Here is a 20,663-nt window from a genome sequence, read left to right on the forward strand (position 1 = left end):
GTCTGAGTGTTTATATTATTTTCCAGCTTTTGTGGTATTTTTAGTAAAATATTTATAACTCAACAACTAATTAGAACAATTTCTTTATCTTAATTCTAACGAACACAGAAAAATGGGCTTTTAAAAATAACTTTCTTTATTTTTAATATATTTTTGAACAGTTTTTAATGTTTATCAGGATATACTATAATGGCAGGAGCTATCAGCTTTATTGATAAATAACATCAATAGGCGATTAGTTATAATAACCATTAATCACCAATAACTATCAGCAATATTAACTATAAGTGATATATTTAGAATAGATTTATCTTGATGAATATAATAATTAACAATATTAAATTATTATGAGTATCTCTCTGTTAATAGCTTACAATTTTACAACAAATTTAAACAAACTCTGACTTTACAATAGAATTGGCTATTCAAATATTATTAAGAAAACATAGACAGTTATTATACATAATAATTGTAAATTTCTTATAATTTGTTCTTGTAGTGCTCCACTACTATGGTTATTTTAATTGTATTAATTTTGTAAAATTATATAATCACGTTCCGTTGATTAAAGAATATTGTATCAGGTTTTATTGTTACACATAACGTAATGTCATGCATTTCATATCACCTTATTGGGGTCACAGCAGTCACGGCTGTGGACTGGTTAAGAGAAGGTCCCATGAGAGGAACAAGTTTCCGGATGGCGGGAGTTATAAAAGTGCGTGTCCTGCATGACAGAGCAACCTTTTTTTTGGATTCGTCCGAACTGGACTTTCAAGCTCCCACCAGGACTGAAAGGTGAGAGAAGGTCATCATGGTGATATGACAGAAGTGATAGGATATTGGACTGCTATGTGCAAAGGACAATCCAAAACCTTTGAATAGGATTTTCATCCAGACTGACGAGTAATTTTCGTAAGAACATACTTAAGAACAAGGTTTACTCATTCAGACATTTATTTCATCGATTCCGATTTTTATTTTTTTGTTCGTTGAATCAAGTGACGACCACGTGTTGGCTAACAAAGAGTATCTGATTCAGCTAAGTGATTGTTCTAAGATGCAACAACCTGGTGTACCAACTTGTAAATAATTGTATATATTAATATATTAGGAACAACTGCATTGTAGTAGTAGTATTAGTAATTGACTTAGAATTATCTATGTAATTAGTGGATAAGATCAAGATAACTGTATAGCCGATAAGAATGTTGTTTGAGAACTGAGCTGATTTGTCGTGTTTTTATTAATATTAAATTTGGTTCCATCAGTATGTTTCTTTTGTTTTGTAAAGTCCTCCTCAATTCACCACCCCACAAATAGACCCGATATATTTCGATTTAACTAAGTCATTACATTCTTTAAATATTGGATAAGTTTTTTAAAAAAACGATTAATTTTTAAAATTTAGTTTATATAATGAACAAATTTCAAAATGTTTTTCTTTAATTAGGAAGAACAATTTTTGATTTTTATATGTAAAAATTAATAATGATCATTTGTTTTCTTTAAGTAAAAAATTAGGATCAATCAAATATTTAAATAAACATTCATTTAAAATAAACAAAGCTAATATTTTAATCAACTTAAGCTTAATGGTTTTGATAGCATAATTGGTAATGTTTCTGCATAATAAGCAGCAGTTGCAGGTTTGAATCCATTTTGGGTTGATCGTTACTTCCAGAATTTTCTAAATTATTTTTAATTAGTTAAATTTAACTTCTAATGTACTAGTAGTATTATAACAACAATAGAGCAGATATGTGTTAAAATTGTTTTTGAAAAGTAAAACAAAAAGTGCAAAATATTAATAATTATTTTAATAATGCTTTAATTTATATTGAAGAAACAGAATATTTCATTTTTCTCAAAGAAGTAAAATACATGTCATAAGGTTCCTATAATAAAGAGATAAGGAGAGATTAATCAAGCAAGGAAGTATTACACATTGATAGAATTCATTATAAAAGTATTTTGTAATGATATTACAAACAGGAATAATGAAATATTTTTTAAAAAAAATCAAATTTTTAATATTAAATTACTGTTAAATTAATATAGATTGAAGAGTGAATGACTTGTATTTAAACTTGTGAGTGATAGGATATTTAAATAATAAAGATAATTTTTGTGTGTTATAGAAATATAAATCTAGATCATTACTAGTATATGACAAAAAATATAATTTAAAATTTATGTATTTATAATAATAATTATAATAATAATAAAAATAAAATAAAAAGTTGCAAACTAAAATAAAAATAAGAAAGTTCTAGTTAAATGTAGGAATTTGGATGGATTATTTATGCGGAGTGTATTAATAGTCTATTATGGTGGTTCCCAAAGTAGGTGCTACTGCTTCTCTGTGGGCAGTGAGTAAATCTAGGAGGGCAAAAAGAAGCAAGTGGGTGCATGGGAGTGCTAGAGGCAGAGCATTGAATGGTGACCATTGGGGTCACTGACCACCTTTTCCTTTTCTCTGTTAAAACAGGTAAGAAGAAATCCAGAAAACAGATTTCCAGATGTTGAGAACAATGTTTTGTAAGGACACAAAGTGTGAGGTTCATAGAAAGTTTTCCTAAGAATATTTCCAAGCCTTTCTCACACAAGGGAACATTAGGTATAATGTTATGGAACCAAGGGAGTGGCGACTCGAAAAAGTTTGGGAACCACTGATCTATTATAATTGAATATTTATTAGGTTCATTAGAACATAAATGAATATAGAAGAAAATTCTTGAGTATTTAATTTTAAAAAAGTAACAAAATGTGTATCCTGAAATAAATTGAGCTTAATAAAATATAGATAAACCAACCAATGATTCAAAATTAATGACATTCAATGTTGTTCAACTTGCGGACCACTTAAACCGAGTCACAGATGAACTGTGGACCATCTATGCTCAGGTCCACTTTTTATCTTGTAATTATCACCTCAGATGGCTGCCATAATATTTTGGCTATTCAGTAACCTAATGTAAAAGCTATGCAATATGTGAAAATGTTTTTTTTCTCTGGCTAAATAACATAAAATCACATTTTGCAAAAATGACCAGGTCAGTCTGCAGACCACATAGTACAGTACATGCTTGTGGTTTACTAGATATCTATGGATCATACTTTGAGAATTACTTGCCTAAATCATTTTATTGAGTTATGTTTTGAATGTATTTTCAATGTATACTTATATTTTATTCTAAATAGTTATTATTTACATAACATCATCCAGTGGTGGATCCAGAATAACTTGAAAATTAAAAATATGTAAATAATTAATAAGGATCTTTTATTAAATTGTGCATGACATTGTATTGTAGATGATCCAATAAACCATATATGCCATCATAAATGTTCTTGAAGTTCAAATAAATAAACTATAATTTATTTATATCACTGGTACCTGTACCTCCCTTGTGGATTATTCCTGATGATAATATAAAGCAGAAGCATTTTGCATCTTTTTTAAGACTTTTACTGAATTTTCTCATAATTTTTCTATAGTTATGAAACATCTTTAATTTGTAGGTTATACAGAATTGTAAAATGAATGTAAACTTTACTGCTACTTGAAATTTTGGAAAAATGAAATAAATATCTATTCAGTAAGATATTTTATAGTTTCTTTTATCTGAAGAGGATGTTTAATTATTCTCCAGTAACTATACTAACAAACCTACAAGAAGTTTAGATTATAATTTCTTAAATTTTCCATAATCATCTTCTCATCAGTAATAATCAGTACTTTTCACCAGTAATATCTAGACCTATAATCGTTCTTATAACACGATATCAGCTTCTCTTATCAACATGAAGGTGAGATTGCAAATAATCATTAGATTTAGATTCTGACGATAAAGTTTCATAAATATCATACTTTGCTTTCCTTTAAAAAATAATTGTAAATAAGAATAATGTTTCAGATTATATTTTAATTCAATCCTTGTTACATTATTATACTTATCAACTACAATTTATTTTATTGCTTGTAAATTCCGTTCTGATTTTATTTAAAAAACTATGCATTTATTTTATATAATATTTAATTCTAAATATCACCATTCACACTTATCTAGTTGAAAGTCAATAAATGCCGAAATGCCTTTTCTAAGCGTAATTAATATTTGATTCGACGAAGTTTTAAATGTGATTTGATATGTGTGGATCAATTTAAAAGTATCTCTCGTCTACAAATATAATGATAGACGATAGATCATCTCGTATAATAATATATAGAAGGAAAAAATTTTATAGCATCATATCTTACTTTACTTACTATTTCTGAAAAGTATTTGTTTAGATAAAAAAAATGATGAGTTTTATATAATGTTTTTAGTTCTTAGAAATCTTGTTTTGTCTATCCAAATACTGTAATTCTGTGTATATAGTTTACTATCAATTGTGACAATCTCTCCTGACATAAAAAAATAGTTTGACTTTACAAAATGTGAGCATTTTTCAAAATTGTGTCACGCCGTGTAAATTTTTTATTTTGTAAAATGAAGAAAGTAGAGTAAGATGTTTTTTTTAAAGACCAAAACTTATAAGAAGATATCTGTCAAGTAAGATAAAAATGCTGACATTTGGGAAACTATACCAATACTCCTTTGGCTTGTTGGAATTTTAAATTGCGGACTGTGGTCCCGACTCTGTTTGGAGCCGTTTTGAATTTTTATAGTATAAAAATATAACACAAAAAATATATTTACGTCAGTTTCTAATCTCGGAGATTTTCAAATCCTAATAACAAAGTTTTTCTGATATCAGATTTGAAAATATTGTAGGTAATCCCCATTTCTATTGTTTAAATATTTTATAAAGTTTTTTTTTTTATATTTTCAGTCAGTAAGCCTGTATTTATTGACTACTACTTTTTAAATGTTTTTTTCTTGTTTTAGTAAGTATATAAATTTTATTTTATTTTTTAAATTACAGGACATAGATTAAATGAACAAGAATATGCAGCTGATGTACCGTCATCTCTTCCTCAAAAAAATTCATTTTGGTATAAGCGTCTTTGGGAAAGTCAGCCAATTCAACAGAAAAATTTTTATCAGAATAATTATAGGGAGGATCCATTATATTTCTTGCAAAGGAAACAATTAAAAGGTGATGATGAATTATCTAGTCAGGAATATTTACCTGTAAAAGAAATTGAAACAAATGATAGAGGTGCTATCCAGTCGCATTCCAAAATAAAAACACCGGAAGGGCACATTACTGTACAAGTATATAAGCCTTCTGCTGTAGAAGATATTGAAGGAGAAGGAAAAGTAGATGATTTCTACAGTATGTATTTTATATTAAGTTAAATGGCTTGCTTACTTTTTTATCTATTTTTATAATACAGTATATGTCATATTAATAAAATTGCTCAATCTTATAGGTTAATGTTACCTTAGGTAGCCAAGGAAACAGTGGGACGCACGTTCTAACCTATTCTAACCTATTCTAATAAGACGGCCGGATGGCCGAGCGGTCAAGGTGGCAGCCTACCGCTCTGGGGGACCCGGGATCGAATCCGAACGGGTCGAATAATCCCCAGGAATTTTTCGGGGGTGGTCCGTTCGGATATGTCGGGCCCCGTCCCTCACCACCCGGTCGCCCCATTGTGGGCCTGGCCGAACCCATAATGGGCTTTCTAAAAGAGGCCCTCTTAGTGCCCACAGGGCGGAAAGAGTTAAAAAAAAAAAAAAAAAAAAAACCTATTCTAATAAATTACCATAATTATTAGCAACCAAATTATTAGAATAGGTTAGGTTAGGTTAGGTTAGAACGTGCATCCCACTGTTTCCTTGCTGGAATCAGAGACGAGCCGCCATCTTGGCTACCTAAGGTAACATTAACCATATTATAGAAGTTTATTATTATTTACAATTGTCTTTTCATTTTTCTGTTTTAATGCTCATCTTAGCTGTCATTCTTCTAATTAAAATACAGCTGCTTACAAATTAGTACATACAAATGATGTTCCAGTTTTATTTACATCATAATATTTGTTGAAAATTGAAATATTATACAGCAGTATATGAAAAAATATATAATTATTTTATATATGAAAGAAAATATTAGATTCAAAAACATTTAAATTTAAAAATATTTTTATTATAAGTAAAAATCGAAAACGTAGCAACACTTCATAACTTTCATTTGAACAAAATAAAATACAAATTACGTTAAATACGTAATTTTTTATATATTGATCGATATTGAATTTGTCAATGTTTATTATTACGTTAAATGATGATTAAAATTTTTAAATTTATAATATTCCATATTTTACGGACTATAAGACGCACTTTTTTCTTCGAAAAATTGCCTCCAAAATTCAGGTGCGTCTTATAGTTCGCAGCGTCTTATAGTCCGTAAAATACGGTATTTAGTTAATTTGATTGTTTTATACAAATTAATTAAGTAATGATTAAATTTTTTAATCATTGTGCAATACTCGTCATAACAAATTAGTTTTTTATTGGTCTTATTAAAGCTTATTTTTGCTATTTCTTTTTTTAAAAGACTTGGAAATTGCTAAAACTATTAAATACTGTAATTAAAAAAAATTAAAAATAAAGAATCTGCTGCATATGAATAATTGCAGATGTTTTAAATAGATGTTGATTTATGTTTCAGCATATAAGTGAGGAAAAAATTAATACTTTTTTTTTATACCGGCTGCTTTCTTTCTGTATTTAAGGGAAAAATTGAATTTTTTAAATATCGAACATTTAGAACATAACTTATTTTAAATTTTTGATATTTTGATCATTAAACTTATTAATTTTGAATAGATTTTATATTCTCCAAAGAAATCATATTTACTGAAAACATTAAGAAAAATCAATAAAGAAAAACATTGTTACACAAATTATCTACATTTCACTTTATGTAGTAGATGCTTTGTCCAAAAAACAAATTAAATTAGATCATTATTAAATTTATACATAGATAATATTAAAATCATGCTTAACTTAAATATTATCAGAATTCTGTGTTAAATATTTTAATCAGAATATTCCATTATGGTTAATGTTACCTTAGGTGTCAAGATGGCGGCTCGTCTCCGATTCCAGCAAGGAAACAGTGGGACGAACGTTCTAACCTAACCTAACCTATTTTAATAATTTGGTTGCTAATAATTATGATAATTTATTAGAATAGGTTAGGTTAGGTTAGAACGTGCGTCCCACTGTTTCCTTGCTGGAATCGAAGACGAGCCGCCATCTCGGCACCTAAGGTAACATTAACCTATATGATTAGCTATTTTTCAAAATATACAGTACTTACTTAAGTGTGTTTTTAAAATAATTGATTACTTTTTTCAGAGACTCATTCAGTATCAAATTCAGATATAATCAAGGAAGAAAAGAAGTCTCCCACACCAGTTCAACAAGCAGAATTTTCGGTGACTAATTCTGCAAATAATTCTCCAGTAGCTTACCATCACAAACAGCTTCCTAATACTGAAAAAAAAGATGAAAGTAAAGGATTCAGTGATGTATATTTTGTTGGTAAGTAAAAGAAAAATATAAGTATTATGTATTGTTTTTGTATTTAAACAAAAATATTATTAAATGGTTTTGAATTTTTCAAGTTAAACTTTAATGTATTAGGTAACTTTTTTTAACAAGAATTATTAAAAAATATTCGTATTTTACATAAAAATAGAGAACAATTCATGTAAACACATTTGTGAATAGTTTAACACTATATTTAGTTAAGTTATTCACTAATAATGGCTTTAGTTAAGTTATTCACTAATAATGGCTTTAAAAGAACCAAAAACATTGTTCACAAAGATACCATATAAAAAAAGTTGTTTTGTTCAAATTGACATAAGATATTGCTATCTGATCTTATATATTTTTAAAAGTAATTACAAGAAAATTGGCTAAAACTTTGGTAAAATAATTATTTTTTAAATCGATTTTTTAATTGGATATTTAAATCTGAAGTTAATTTTTTACTTTTAATTCTGGATTAAAAGTTATTAAGATCAGTCTGATAGTATTTAATTAAAATTTTAACAATTTATTTTTTAAAAGAATTGCAAAGTAAAATTCCACGATTGGGCTGCGATATTACAGATAGAAAATAGTTTACAGAATTCTCCCTCTCTAATTTTTTGCTAATGAAAAAGTCAAAACCTTAATTAACACTTACAATAATTTTGACATGGAATAACTTGTTGAATTTGTACTTCAAGACCAAAAATCTATTTCGATATACAATTTTTGTGACATCGTCGATACAATTTGTTAGAATGTTGCTACGTAATTAGTATTATGTTATACGGATGCTGCAAAACTAGATTATTATTGTAATTTTCCCGTTTGCAAGTATCTGTTTAAACACTTACTTAATAATAAGTCAAAGAAGCAACAGAATAAGCTTGAGTTTCTTTGGTTTCGAAGTATAACAAAATTTTACTTTTTTTTAAAAATAGTTTGCTTTTTAATATAATGTTTCCCTGAAACATTTTTTAAGATAGTTTCTATAAAAAGATATTTATCTGAAAGAAGAATGATAAATTCTTTTTCTGTTAGAATACAAGTTATATTTGAAATAATTCGTTATAAAAAAATATTTTTCCATTATAATACATTGATTTTAAAATGATGATGATATCAGTTTTAATGATATTTGTAGTAAAAATTAAAAAAAACAGGCAATATTTGGCTGTTTAATTTATAACATGGCTTTGTCAGTTTGTTTTAATAAGTTAGTATTATAGTTTCGAAATACTAAATTTTATAGAAAATTAAATACAGTATTTATTTTTAAATGTAGATTATCTTGTACATATACACATCATTAATATTATATTAAAATTGAATAATTTAAATTTTTCTGATGTGCATTTTGTTTATAACACAAAAATTATTAGTCTCAACTACAAATTTATAATTAAATCTTTGATGCGCAGATCAATAAATTTAATGACGAGAAAAATACCTTACTTTGATGCTAATAATAATACTTTATCATATGTTATAGTTTAAAAATTCTTTTGTTTATATATACAATTATAATTTAAATCGTTTATATTGAGAGTTTTTTCAACTTTCAATCGATCTATCAAATGAGAGAATGTTTCTTATAACACGTATAAACAACATTCCCTTTTATTTGTGCATTAATTTCTATTTAGCAGAAGCAAATTTAATTGAAAACCACCCAAATAAGTTAATTGGTTGATAAAAACAGATAAATAGCTGACTTGATTGCTGAAAATAGGTTAGAAATGATCTCTTTGAAGATATAAACCCAAAAACAGTCAACAGATTATTATTTTTACTTTTTGTTTTAATAAAGTTGTTTACACATTTATTTTGTGTAAAAGTAAATATTATTTTAATTATTTTCAAAATTCCTGTTTAAATAATTAAGAATTCATTGAACTTTGAATTGAAAAATTGTTCCTTATTTTTCTATTGAATAAAACTTTTTTAAGATCCTTCGTTTAAAATTATAATTAATTTCATACATATATATATGATATCTGATATAATAATTACCATGTATACCTAATTTTATATGGTATTTGTATTTATGATTATACTGTTGAATTATGTAAAGATCCAAATATTAAATTTATTTTAGATATATAAGTTTAAATTTATTTAAAACTTGAAAAAGTTGCATAATATTTTTAAAAAAAATTAAAAACTAAATTATTACCTTTCATACTTTTTATAAATATAAAGAACATAAAACTTTTTAATGTGCATAAACAGATTTAATACCATAATTTTGAAATGAGTTTGTGAATCATAACATTCAAAATTTAACTTTCATTTTTTTTATGTTTTTTACGTAATGCTTAGCTTGACACAGCCGATTTTATATTTTTCCTTATAATTTTATATATCTGTAGTAAATAGTGTAATATTAATTATTAAATTTAACTATATATATATACAGTCAAACCTGTTTTTATGCACTCTTTTTATGTGCGATTTTTATTTGTGCGATTTTTTTAATGCGAATTTTTAATTTGTGCGGTATAGTTGGCGACTAGTCTCGTGCGATTTGTCATGTCTTACGTTGACTTATTATAGCTAAATAAACTTATTATAGCATAAATGCACTTATTATAGTAATATTATTGCATGAATATGCGAAAAATGAAATAATTTACTTTTTAAGTCAACAAAACACCACCTGGACAAAAATATGTAAAACAGACGATAGACTAGACGATGCAGTCAAGTGCTGACATCTGTTGTCAATAAATTCTATTTCGTACGGTTTTGAGTTATTTTCTGTGTGAGACTTTTTTTATGCGGTCCCTGTTGACCGCATAAAAAAAAATATTTTTTAATTGTGTCGCGAAAACTATTATTTACAGCCATTCGTGAAGTTTCGTGAGATTTTTTTTAATGCGTTTTTTTTTAATGCGGTCCCTATCCCCCGCATAAAAACAGGTTTGACTGTATATATATATAAAGTTAAGAAATCTTGAAAGTACCGGTAGTTTTTTAGTAACTGAGCTGAGTGAATGAAGCTCATTTTTTTTTACACGATAAACCCAATATTTAAGCATAAATCTTACTCGGCTCAATTTGCAAGTATTGAAAACAATGAATTTTATCCTAGTTATGATACGATAATCACTGAAATTATTATGTACAAACACTGAGTTTTCTAATATTCAGTGTTTGTGAAATAATATTTATATGGAAATTAAGTGATATATTCCTCAATAAATCATGAATGGGTTATATGAATATCAAGAGTCCATTCTTGCTACTAAAATTAATCGATTTTATTGCATAGACATAGTGGTTTATTCTCCCCACCCCAAGCACATTAATATCTTTATGCTCTTTGAATGTTTTCTTTTATCTCTTAGAATCCTTTTTTATAAATAATTTAATTCTCATTGTTGAGTTTAATTAAAACTCCCTTTTAATTAAACTCAGCAATGAAATTGGTAAGATTTTCATTCTTCTTAATAAACTATCACACTTACCATCCACTAACTCTCCCCAAGTTGCTCAAACTCCGTTTAAGCTTACGTAATTTTTTAAAGCTCATCATCTATTTCAACCATATTTTTACTTACAACTACTTTGACAGTTTACTTCCCATTATTCTAACATTCGTATACTTTCCATTAATGCATGCCAGTTTTTGTGTATTTCTATTTCTTAATGCTACAATAAAATCTTTTTTTTTTTCTATTATCGTAAAGCAGCTAAGCAGTAGAAGATAAACTGTACCTAGACTTTATTAGCTTTAAAACTCATTGCAAAAAAATTGTATACTTTCATTGAATATAATGTATCTTGCCATTAGTATGTTATTTTTTATGATTGCCGTATTTTAGTAGGGTTTGTTATACATTCGTTATAAGGCCTTTATTGTTAAAAGACATTGCCTGTAATTTTGTTGAATAAAGAATAACAGCGTGAAATGAAGATAATCCCTAAAAGCCAGAACAGTTCAACAAACACATACAGATGATTTTAACACAACACAATAAATTATAATCTCATATTATATAATGTTTTTCAAAAATAATTATTATATTATAATTTAATGTTGCAAATATACACAGATGCTTTTACTTGCTATTTCCAACACTGATGTTTAACAAATGTTAGATGAATGGAAGAAAACATCTAATGTGTATTAAACATTTGTTCTAGAAGTAGCAAGTAAAAGCATCTGTATATATTTGAAAAATCTTATATAATATATTATAATTTATAGTCATTGTATGCATATATTTTATATTCATCTAACATTCAGTATTAAAATAAATACTGATTTCTCTAATAATTTTGACCCTAATATTCTTCTTCAAGAGAAGTTAATTATAAGTTATAAGAACAACATTTTTTAAACAAAAATACATTTATTTTTAATTTAATTTTAAAAAGCCAAGTGATTCTTGACCATCTACCATTAGTACTCTATTGGAAGACAGGTCTTACGTCACATTATCAGTCCTAACTAAAAAATATACAGATATTTTATAAAAATTTTGTTCAAGCATTCATTATAATTCTAGCATTGTATTTATCATGATATAAATTTTAAAAATTAAAAAAAAAAAATACATGTATATATATTTTTGCCAATTTTTAAAATTTTGTATTTAGATTTTATATATAAATTTAAAAAATGCGATCATGGATAAGTATAAAATATTTAATTTAATAATTTTTTTTTATAGCTATTGTTGCTGGGTGTAGTGCAGTTGCTATCTTTGGAGTTGTTGCAGCAGGATATTGTTTTTATAAGTTAGTTTTTTCATTATTCTGTTATTTTATATTTTATATAATATTTATTTTTAAAAATTTATTGATATTTTATATATTTATTAATGAAATTTAGTCTGTCCAAATTCTTTATAACCCTAAATATAATACTGATATATTACTAATTTTTTTATGATTTATTTATTTTTGAATCTGTAAAGCAAAGTTTGATGTATTTTTTAAAAGTCTAATACGGTTGAAAACAATCCCTTTCAAATTTGGAAGTGTGTGTTGAACATTATTTATTAATTAAGAAACTATATTAATATAGAATATGATGGAGTAATTTGAATTTTAAATAAGGCAGAAAATATTTTTATATCTTTAATATAAGTTTTGCAGCATGCCTGATATTTATTTGAAAGATAATGTGAGTTAATTTAAGAGGGTGTTTTCTCATATGATTGTTAATTTAAAAAATTTTTGAGAATATTATTTCTGATTTGAAAAATATAAACTTAAAACAAGGAACAAAACAAGTTAAATATAATAGCTACAATGTTGTGATTTCTGACTTTTAAAATTTGTCTAATCAAACATTTTCGAAATTTATTCTTATTGTAGTGCGGAGAGTGGCACAGTGTGACCTCTGACCAATATATTTTTGGACAGACGAGGAGAGCCACTTTTTCCTTTTGTGAGGTGATTGTCTATAGCAGGCCTGGCCAACCCATGGCCCGTCACGTTAAATTGTGTGGTCCTTTATATATCTATAAAACTTTTGTTTCCCGTTATGTGTATACCAAAACAATTAAATAAATGAAAATTTGCATGTGTCATTGTTATAATGCGCAAGTACAAGTACAAACTCTTGGTATAACAATAAAATCTTATTCATTTTGTATTTATTTTACTTTTTTAAAAGCATGTTTGCCTAAATTGTGGCCCACCATAATGTTACGCGTGATAAAAGTGGCACGCGAAACAATTTGGGTTGGCCAGGTCTAGTCTATAGCAACATCGTCTCCGTCCAGCATCTCGCCATTTCCTCTGTAGATATTGCACGATTGGTTAAAAATAAAAGTTAAATTATTATCTGGACTGTTGTCTTACTCCATCCTTACCATTAGGACAAAGAAACACAGACAAGTGGTCAGGGTTTATGCAAAGTAGCTCAACAAGGTAGGATGAATTTACATTATCCCATTTCGCGTCAACATGTATGACATTATAGACACCTTGACACTACAAACTGATGAGATGGATGTGATCAGTTTGTGGTGTCAAGATGCCTATAATGTCACATGTGTTGGTGCAAAATGGGATAATGTAAATTTGTCCTACCTTGTTGAGCTACTTGGAGTCGACCCTGACTGTGTGTCTGTGTTACTTTGTCTCGACAGTAAAGTTGGAGTAGGACAATAGTTCAGACAATAATTTAACTTTTATTTTTAACCAACTGTATGATATATATAGAGGACCTGGCGAGATGTTGGACAGAGAGGATGTTGCTATAGATGATCACTTCACAAAAGGAAAAAGTCGCTCTCCTTGTCTCTGTCCAAAAATGTGTACGTCAGAGGTCACACTGTGGTGCCCTCTGCACTATATTATTATGTATTTAGTTTATATTTAGGCTCTTATACATCATAACATTTAAAATTAAAATGTTTTCATTTAAAATTATATTGTAACAAGTGTCACATTTTCAAAACACAACAAATATCAAACAGGAATAAATTCATTATGTATACTCAAAGCTGATTTGCTATTAAATTTATTTTATTTTATCATTAATACTGACATATTATTATTTACTAATATTGTTATACAAATTTTATTTAGTTATGACTATACTTATCTTCTTAGAAATTATATAGAAATAAACATTGATTAATCACAAACAAGGCCAACAAGATGAAGAGGAAATCAGGGCTGTAGCCCTGGAACTCACACCTAAATAAATTGTATAAGGATCAAGCTGGAATCTGTGTAATAAAATTTTAATCATGATGTCTAAAAGATCAATTTTTGTAATTTCAAATATATAAAGGGAGAAAAAAGGAATCAAATAAACTGAGAGCATCATGTCATGAGATGCATAGAGGGACCTGGTAGGCTGTAGCTGCAAGGCCTGCCATTGCTCTCCATGACTCTGGTTGCAAAGTGGAAGGTAACCTTTCACCTTTCACTTTGCAACCAGGGTCTTGGAAAGTACTGGCCATATCATTTTTAAGGAAATTCACTAAAATATTACAAAATACATGTGAAATATGTATCAAGAAATGTAATACATTATGTTTTGTAAGACTGTAAAATCATATTACAATGAAACTGCTTCTGTTTTTACTAAACAGATGATGACAAATAATAAGATTAACCGATATTTGCTACTGTTTAATACAAGAAAATTCTAACAAAAAATTTTTAACTATAAAAAAATACTTTATTAGGAGTTATATAAAAAAATTCTAAGGTTTTTTAGATTAACTGTACTACTTCGGAGATTACAAATGTTGCTAATGTCTATTGTATTTTTGTGAAATGACTGGTGTACCATATACAGAGTGGTTATAATTAAACTTGCCCTACTCAGACCTGTCTAGAGCTCGTTCTCTTGAACGTATTTCGACGAAACTTGATATCTTTTGCGTGTTTTCGTTTTGTTTTTCTTGTTCTTCATGCCCCATTTTTTCACCTAGTGGTAAAAATTCTAGCTAAATTTTTTTTGCATTTTTCTTTTTCCCATGGTCTGTGGAACATATATATCAAGTTTCGTCAAAATACATTCAAGAGAACGGACTCTAGACAGGTCTGAGTAGGGCAACTTTAATTATAACCATCCTGTAAACAGGGGGACCAGTATGCCAGAAATTACTGGCAAGCTGGTTAAACTGCAACTAAAATATAAAATTAATCAGGTCTAATGAAACTAGTTGTTTATTAAATGTCAAAGAAAATATTCTTCTGAGTACAATAAAATAATACCATTGTAATTTGACTGACTTAAAATCAGGAAGAGTTTTTGTTTAAAAGCCAATAAAATAGTTAATGACTTATTGACATTAGTAGTAATCAGTCAGTGTGGGCTACCCTTAAAAATAAAAATAACATCTTTTGCTCAAATTTCACACAAAGATGATGTTTATAGGTGAAGCTGACATAATTTACTGGAAATTTCCTAAATTTAATGTTTGTTTTTGCATTTTCGAATGAAATAATAATAAAATACACACAAAAAAAAGCACTTTCAGAATTCCGAGAGTATTTTATGTTGTTAGAAAGAAGACAAAATAAAGAAATTAAACATATAATCATAGTTTTTGATGTAATGCCAACAGTTTTACGGTTTTAGAATAAAAACTAGTTTGTTTTTATATGATGTAACTTGTTCGTTTTTTTTTAATGTGCCTTCTAGAGAGGAACGTATAGCCTCACTTAAAATGACATGCTTGCATTCCCCGAGATAAGCTGACATTCCAGTTTTTACCATACAGAAACATCTGATTTCATGGCTGGGATGGGATAGACATTTGCTGGTCATTCTGCAAAAATACAGTATAAATCTGGAAGATGAAAACATTATAGATTTAGATGTTAAAGATAAAATTATAGTAAAAAGTAAATAGAAACTCTGCACTAATTCAGATTCAACTATTTTTTGTATTTACATAACAAAAGCAGTTGTTTCTTTTCTTGCTTTCCTCTATTATTTTTTAACATTAATATAATTTCTGATAAGTGGTGGTGAAAATAAATTTCTAATTCAAGAAAAGAACAATTTTACTAGATAAACTTAAATAGAAATTATGACATGATAAAAAAATAAGTTAATTGTAAATATATATCTTTCAAATGATAAATAATGTAGAAATACAGTCGACTCCGCATAAGTTGACACCCCAAGGAGAAGTGGAAATATTCATTGTTAACGCTTTACATTGCGTTATCCGATATGATGACTAAAGCGAAGTTGGAAAAAAACCACAAAACTACAATTAATAAAATACAGTAGTGCGTTATACATTTGATTTGATTTGATGTTAAAGATAAGAAGGGCTATCCGTTATAACACAGACTTAACCCTGTAGGAAACGGAAAAAAGAAATTAGGAAACTAAGAAGTTAGGTAGAAGAGGAAACACAGGGAGATAGGAAAGTGTGAAAAGAAGCTACCGGGGCCCCCACGGGACAAATGAGAACATTATGTACAGTGTTGCCGATCATGCTACGGGGCACTTCCCCGTCCACATATCGGTTTTGCAGTCTTAACTCTTAACGAATACAATTAGTAAGTGCGAATACAATGAGATAAAGTGTATATCAGTATACAGGAGGACTTATCCTGTTCATAAAGCTTTTCTGATTAATACCAGTATTCAATAAACACATGGAAATTAATGGTTGGAAGCAGGATACAGTTTACATTATATGGTAGTCGGGAGAGCTTATCCCGATCGCAATGTAAAGCGTTAACAATGAATATGTACAAATTGACAGTTGCAAAGCAAATAACAGCAGTATCCGTTTATATACAAAGCAGAATAAAAGCTTTTTCATCATCAATAGATAAAAGAATTTAGTGATTAACCTGCCTCTGAAAGTTAGATTAATATTGTTGGAATGGTTATAATTAATTTCATAGTTTACTGTAATGATTACAGGTATGCACAGTACATACCTGATGTAGTCTGGTGGTTGTTTGGCTTTACAAATTTATTGGGTTTTGTGATGTTTGTTTAAATACAAGCATCCCCTGTACAACATGATTTTGCTCTAACACGGTTGGAAAATCATCCATACAAAATTTCACAATTTTTAAGTGAAAACTCCATTATTCAGTATTTTTTTATATTCAAGTAAACATGTGTGCCGTTTCAAATCAAATTTGCCCATAGATCTTACAATACTGAAATTTTTAATTTGTTTTGTGCTTTTTGTCAGGTTTAATTTAACGAAAACTGATAGAAAAAAATTGCACTTTCTTGTCCTACCTTTCTTATTAAACAGGTATTGTTGACATTACTTTCAGACATTAACATTTAAGATCATCACCATGTTTTGGTTTTATAGATTAATCTTTGTATTTAGTAAAGTTTATTTAAACATTTTTAGGTAAGTGTTATTAAACTTTTTTTAAGTCATAAGTAAGTAATCATTTGTAAAAATGAAGAACGAAATACAGCAGTATCTTGGTACTCAGACTGTTGCCAACTCAAACACTTTGGTATTTGAACACAAATTCTGGAGAAAAATTGCTTGGTAATCGACTGAAAAAATTTATTATTTAAAATACCGTATTTTACGGACTATAAGACGCACCTTAATTTTTAAGCAATTTTTAAAAAAATACCTATAGGAGGCTACGGACTATAAGACGCTCCTGAATTTTGGAGGCAATTTTTCGAAGAAAAAAGTGCGTCTTTTAGTCCGTAAAATACGGTAATACATAAAAGGAAAAAATTGATAAATAGCAATTGTCCACTTTTTTCAGCGATGATTCCAAACACAGCAGACATACAGACAGCATCAATGAAAACCAGACTCTGTGTAAAAAGTGGATGGTTAAGAGCTCTTTGAATCAGCTATTTATTCACAGAGATCTTACCATTACATGGTTTGAATGTTACATGAATGTTATATAGATGTATGGATGATGTTTCACAATATTTACTGAGGCAAGAAAAGAAAAATTGCATTAATAAACTGTTATTAATAGTCAGTTTGATAAAAAAAAAAAGAAAAGAATTATAGTATCTGAAATTTAAATAACCTGTTAACAATAGGTATTTTTTAATTATTTCATTCCAGAATATAAATAATGAGTCATATTTCCTGTCATTATTTAAATATTTAATTTATGAAATCAGGTTCTACTCTTATTTATTTATTTTATCACAGGTGTCAAATATATAATATCTTGAATCTTTTCTAATCTAATTTTGATTTTTATCTACGTATTTCTACTGAGTACAGTATATTTACTTATTGCTAATAATTTTTATTTTTTTTCTGCTCCTTACTGTTTCAGTGATGCAAATTCAACAATAGTTAACATTTAAATCTCATGTTAAAACATTAGATTGAAAAGTAACAATGGAGATAAGATCCACCACTTCATTTGTAGCAGTCCGATATATTCAATGAAATCATACATAATATAGAACACAAACTGTTTTGTGTTTATATTTTTAATAATAATATTATATACTTAAATATTAATAATTATTATGTTGGATTAAATGTCATCTTCACGTAAGAACTATAATTTTTTTTATATTTTGTTTGTTCATATGTTCCTAAATCTTAATTTTGAAATACCATATTTACTCTAATAAACAGCACTTTGTCTATAACTTTCTCATCTTGGAGCTGAACTGTTATTAGAGTGCTTACTAACTTATTAGAGGACAATTAATATCTAAACTTATCTCATCTACTAGTACATTATCAATTAACAGGACTTATTATACTGGATTTATGGATGTAGCAATTAGATCTTACAGATCAGAAATAATATTGTTTATTTAAATCACCTGAACACATACACTTTAACATTGTGTTTGTCCCTCATCAGCAGGCATTTAAAAGACTTTTTACAATTAACTGTTTAACGACCACTCACACTTACGACCAATCGAGTTTCGACCTGCAATTTGGGGAATCCCCTTTCTCGGCTTGAGTGTCGGTCAGTGGCGAATGGTGACATGCGCACTACGTGTACTATAATAGTCTTTTTATGAATAAATTTGAATTTTGTTGCATAATTTGTATAATTTTACAACGATCCTATATTCCCGGCGCAAGCTCCTCGCTTATCGACCAATTCGCTTAACGACATAGTCGTCGGAACGAACTCGGTTGTAAAGTGAAGAGTACCTGTAAATATAATAAATTAGTTAAAAAAAAATAGGATATCCGACTTTAAAAGAAAAAGAAGACTATGAAAGGAAATTAATATCAAACATGACAAATGTGGAAATACCAGACTCTATCTGACAAACTCTAAAACAAGGATTGGACTACAACAGACTAGAAATAATGAAGATTGAAGACATTGCGGTATTCACAGAACATTTATTATGGAAGTTTCCAGAAGAAGAGAGAGAACAAATAAGAACAGGTATGCAAAAAATAATAAAAAATAAAAAAAATAACAACAAAAAAATGCAGAATAAGGTTAAAAATTATAAGAGAAATTTAAATAATGTTAAAACATTTTTAATTAATAATAATTTGGAAATACTTCAAGGCGATAAAACCAAACAAATAATAATTATGAAAAAAGAAAAGAAAATAGAAGTCATCAAGGAATTGATGCAAGAAGGAAGTTACATACAACTTAATAAAGATCCAGTTAACAATCTAATAAAATCTTTGGACAAGGAACTAAAAGATTTGAAAATACAACAACATATAATAGAAGAAGACATCAAATACATAAAAAGAGAAGATAACAGAACACTGAAATTTAATATAAGGGTAAAAAAACACAAAATTCCTGTTAAGTATAGACCTCTAATAGACATTAGAAATTAGAAATTATATATATTATAATTTAGAAAAATATTTAAAAGATAAATTAAATTCATTAAAAGTATCTAAATATAGCATAAAAAATGTAGACGAATTACTAAAAAGATTACAAAATATTACAATTAATGAAAATATGAATTTAATATCACTAGATGTGGTAAATATGTATCCTAGCATTACAATAGAAGATATAGAAACTTCTTTAATAAGAATGAAAGCACCAAATTGGATAATTAAATTATGTTTAATCATAATCAAAAACAATTATTTTCATTTCGACAAAAAATTCTACTCCCAAACAGAAGGAATACCTACGGGAACATGCATAGGTCCAAAACCGGCTGAAATATCAATGATACAAATCAATGAACAGATTAGAAATACAGAGGAATACATTGAATTTTACAACAGGTATGTAGACGACTGTATAATAATTTTTGATAAAAGCAAAAACAAATGAAAATATAATTATAAAAAAGACTAATAAGATAAAAGAAAATATTAAATTTGAACTAAAAAAGAAAAACAGAATAGCATAAACTATCTAGATCTAACAATTGAAAGAAAAGACGACAGACTAATTTATAAAAAATACATTAAGCCTATACAGATTCCCAAAATAATTAATTACAAATCAGTCATTCCAGTTAGTATGAAATATAACATATTTAAAATGTATATGAATAAAATAAGACAAGGAACAAGCGAGACGGAAACCCAAACAAGAAGAAGAAATAATTAAAATGTTTATTTTAAATGATTATCCAAAATGCTTACTGAATAAATGAATAGGAAAATAAGAAAATGATAAACAATTAAAATTAATGGATAAAGAGAAAAAATTTGTTAAATTAAGTTATTTGAAAGAATTAAAAAAGTAGTAAGAAGTAGAATTAATTTAATACCGGAAAAAATAAATTCAACC

The 20,663-nt window shown here is 27.4% G+C and overlaps 1 protein-coding gene across 2 annotated transcripts in view; it reads left to right on the forward strand.

Annotated features, from left to right (window-relative positions):
* The window catches only part of LOC136984024 (neural proliferation differentiation and control protein 1), a 50,342-nt gene that overhangs the window by 14,650 nt on the left and 15,029 nt on the right, over positions 1–20,663 (forward strand). For both annotated transcript variants that reach the window (XM_067280935.1, XM_067280937.1), the window contains exons 2-4: positions 4,933–5,286; positions 7,320–7,505; positions 12,179–12,245. In XM_067280935.1, coding sequence (XP_067137036.1) covers positions 4,933–5,286; positions 7,320–7,505; positions 12,179–12,245 — 607 coding nt within the window. The remainder of the gene's footprint in view (positions 1–4,932; positions 5,287–7,319; positions 7,506–12,178; positions 12,246–20,663) is intronic.

Source organism: Centruroides vittatus, unplaced genomic scaffold (genome assembly GCF_030686945.1).
Source record: "Centruroides vittatus isolate TY-2023 unplaced genomic scaffold, ASM3068694v2 contig_900, whole genome shotgun sequence".
Taxonomy (NCBI): domain Eukaryota; kingdom Metazoa; phylum Arthropoda; class Arachnida; order Scorpiones; family Buthidae; genus Centruroides; species Centruroides vittatus.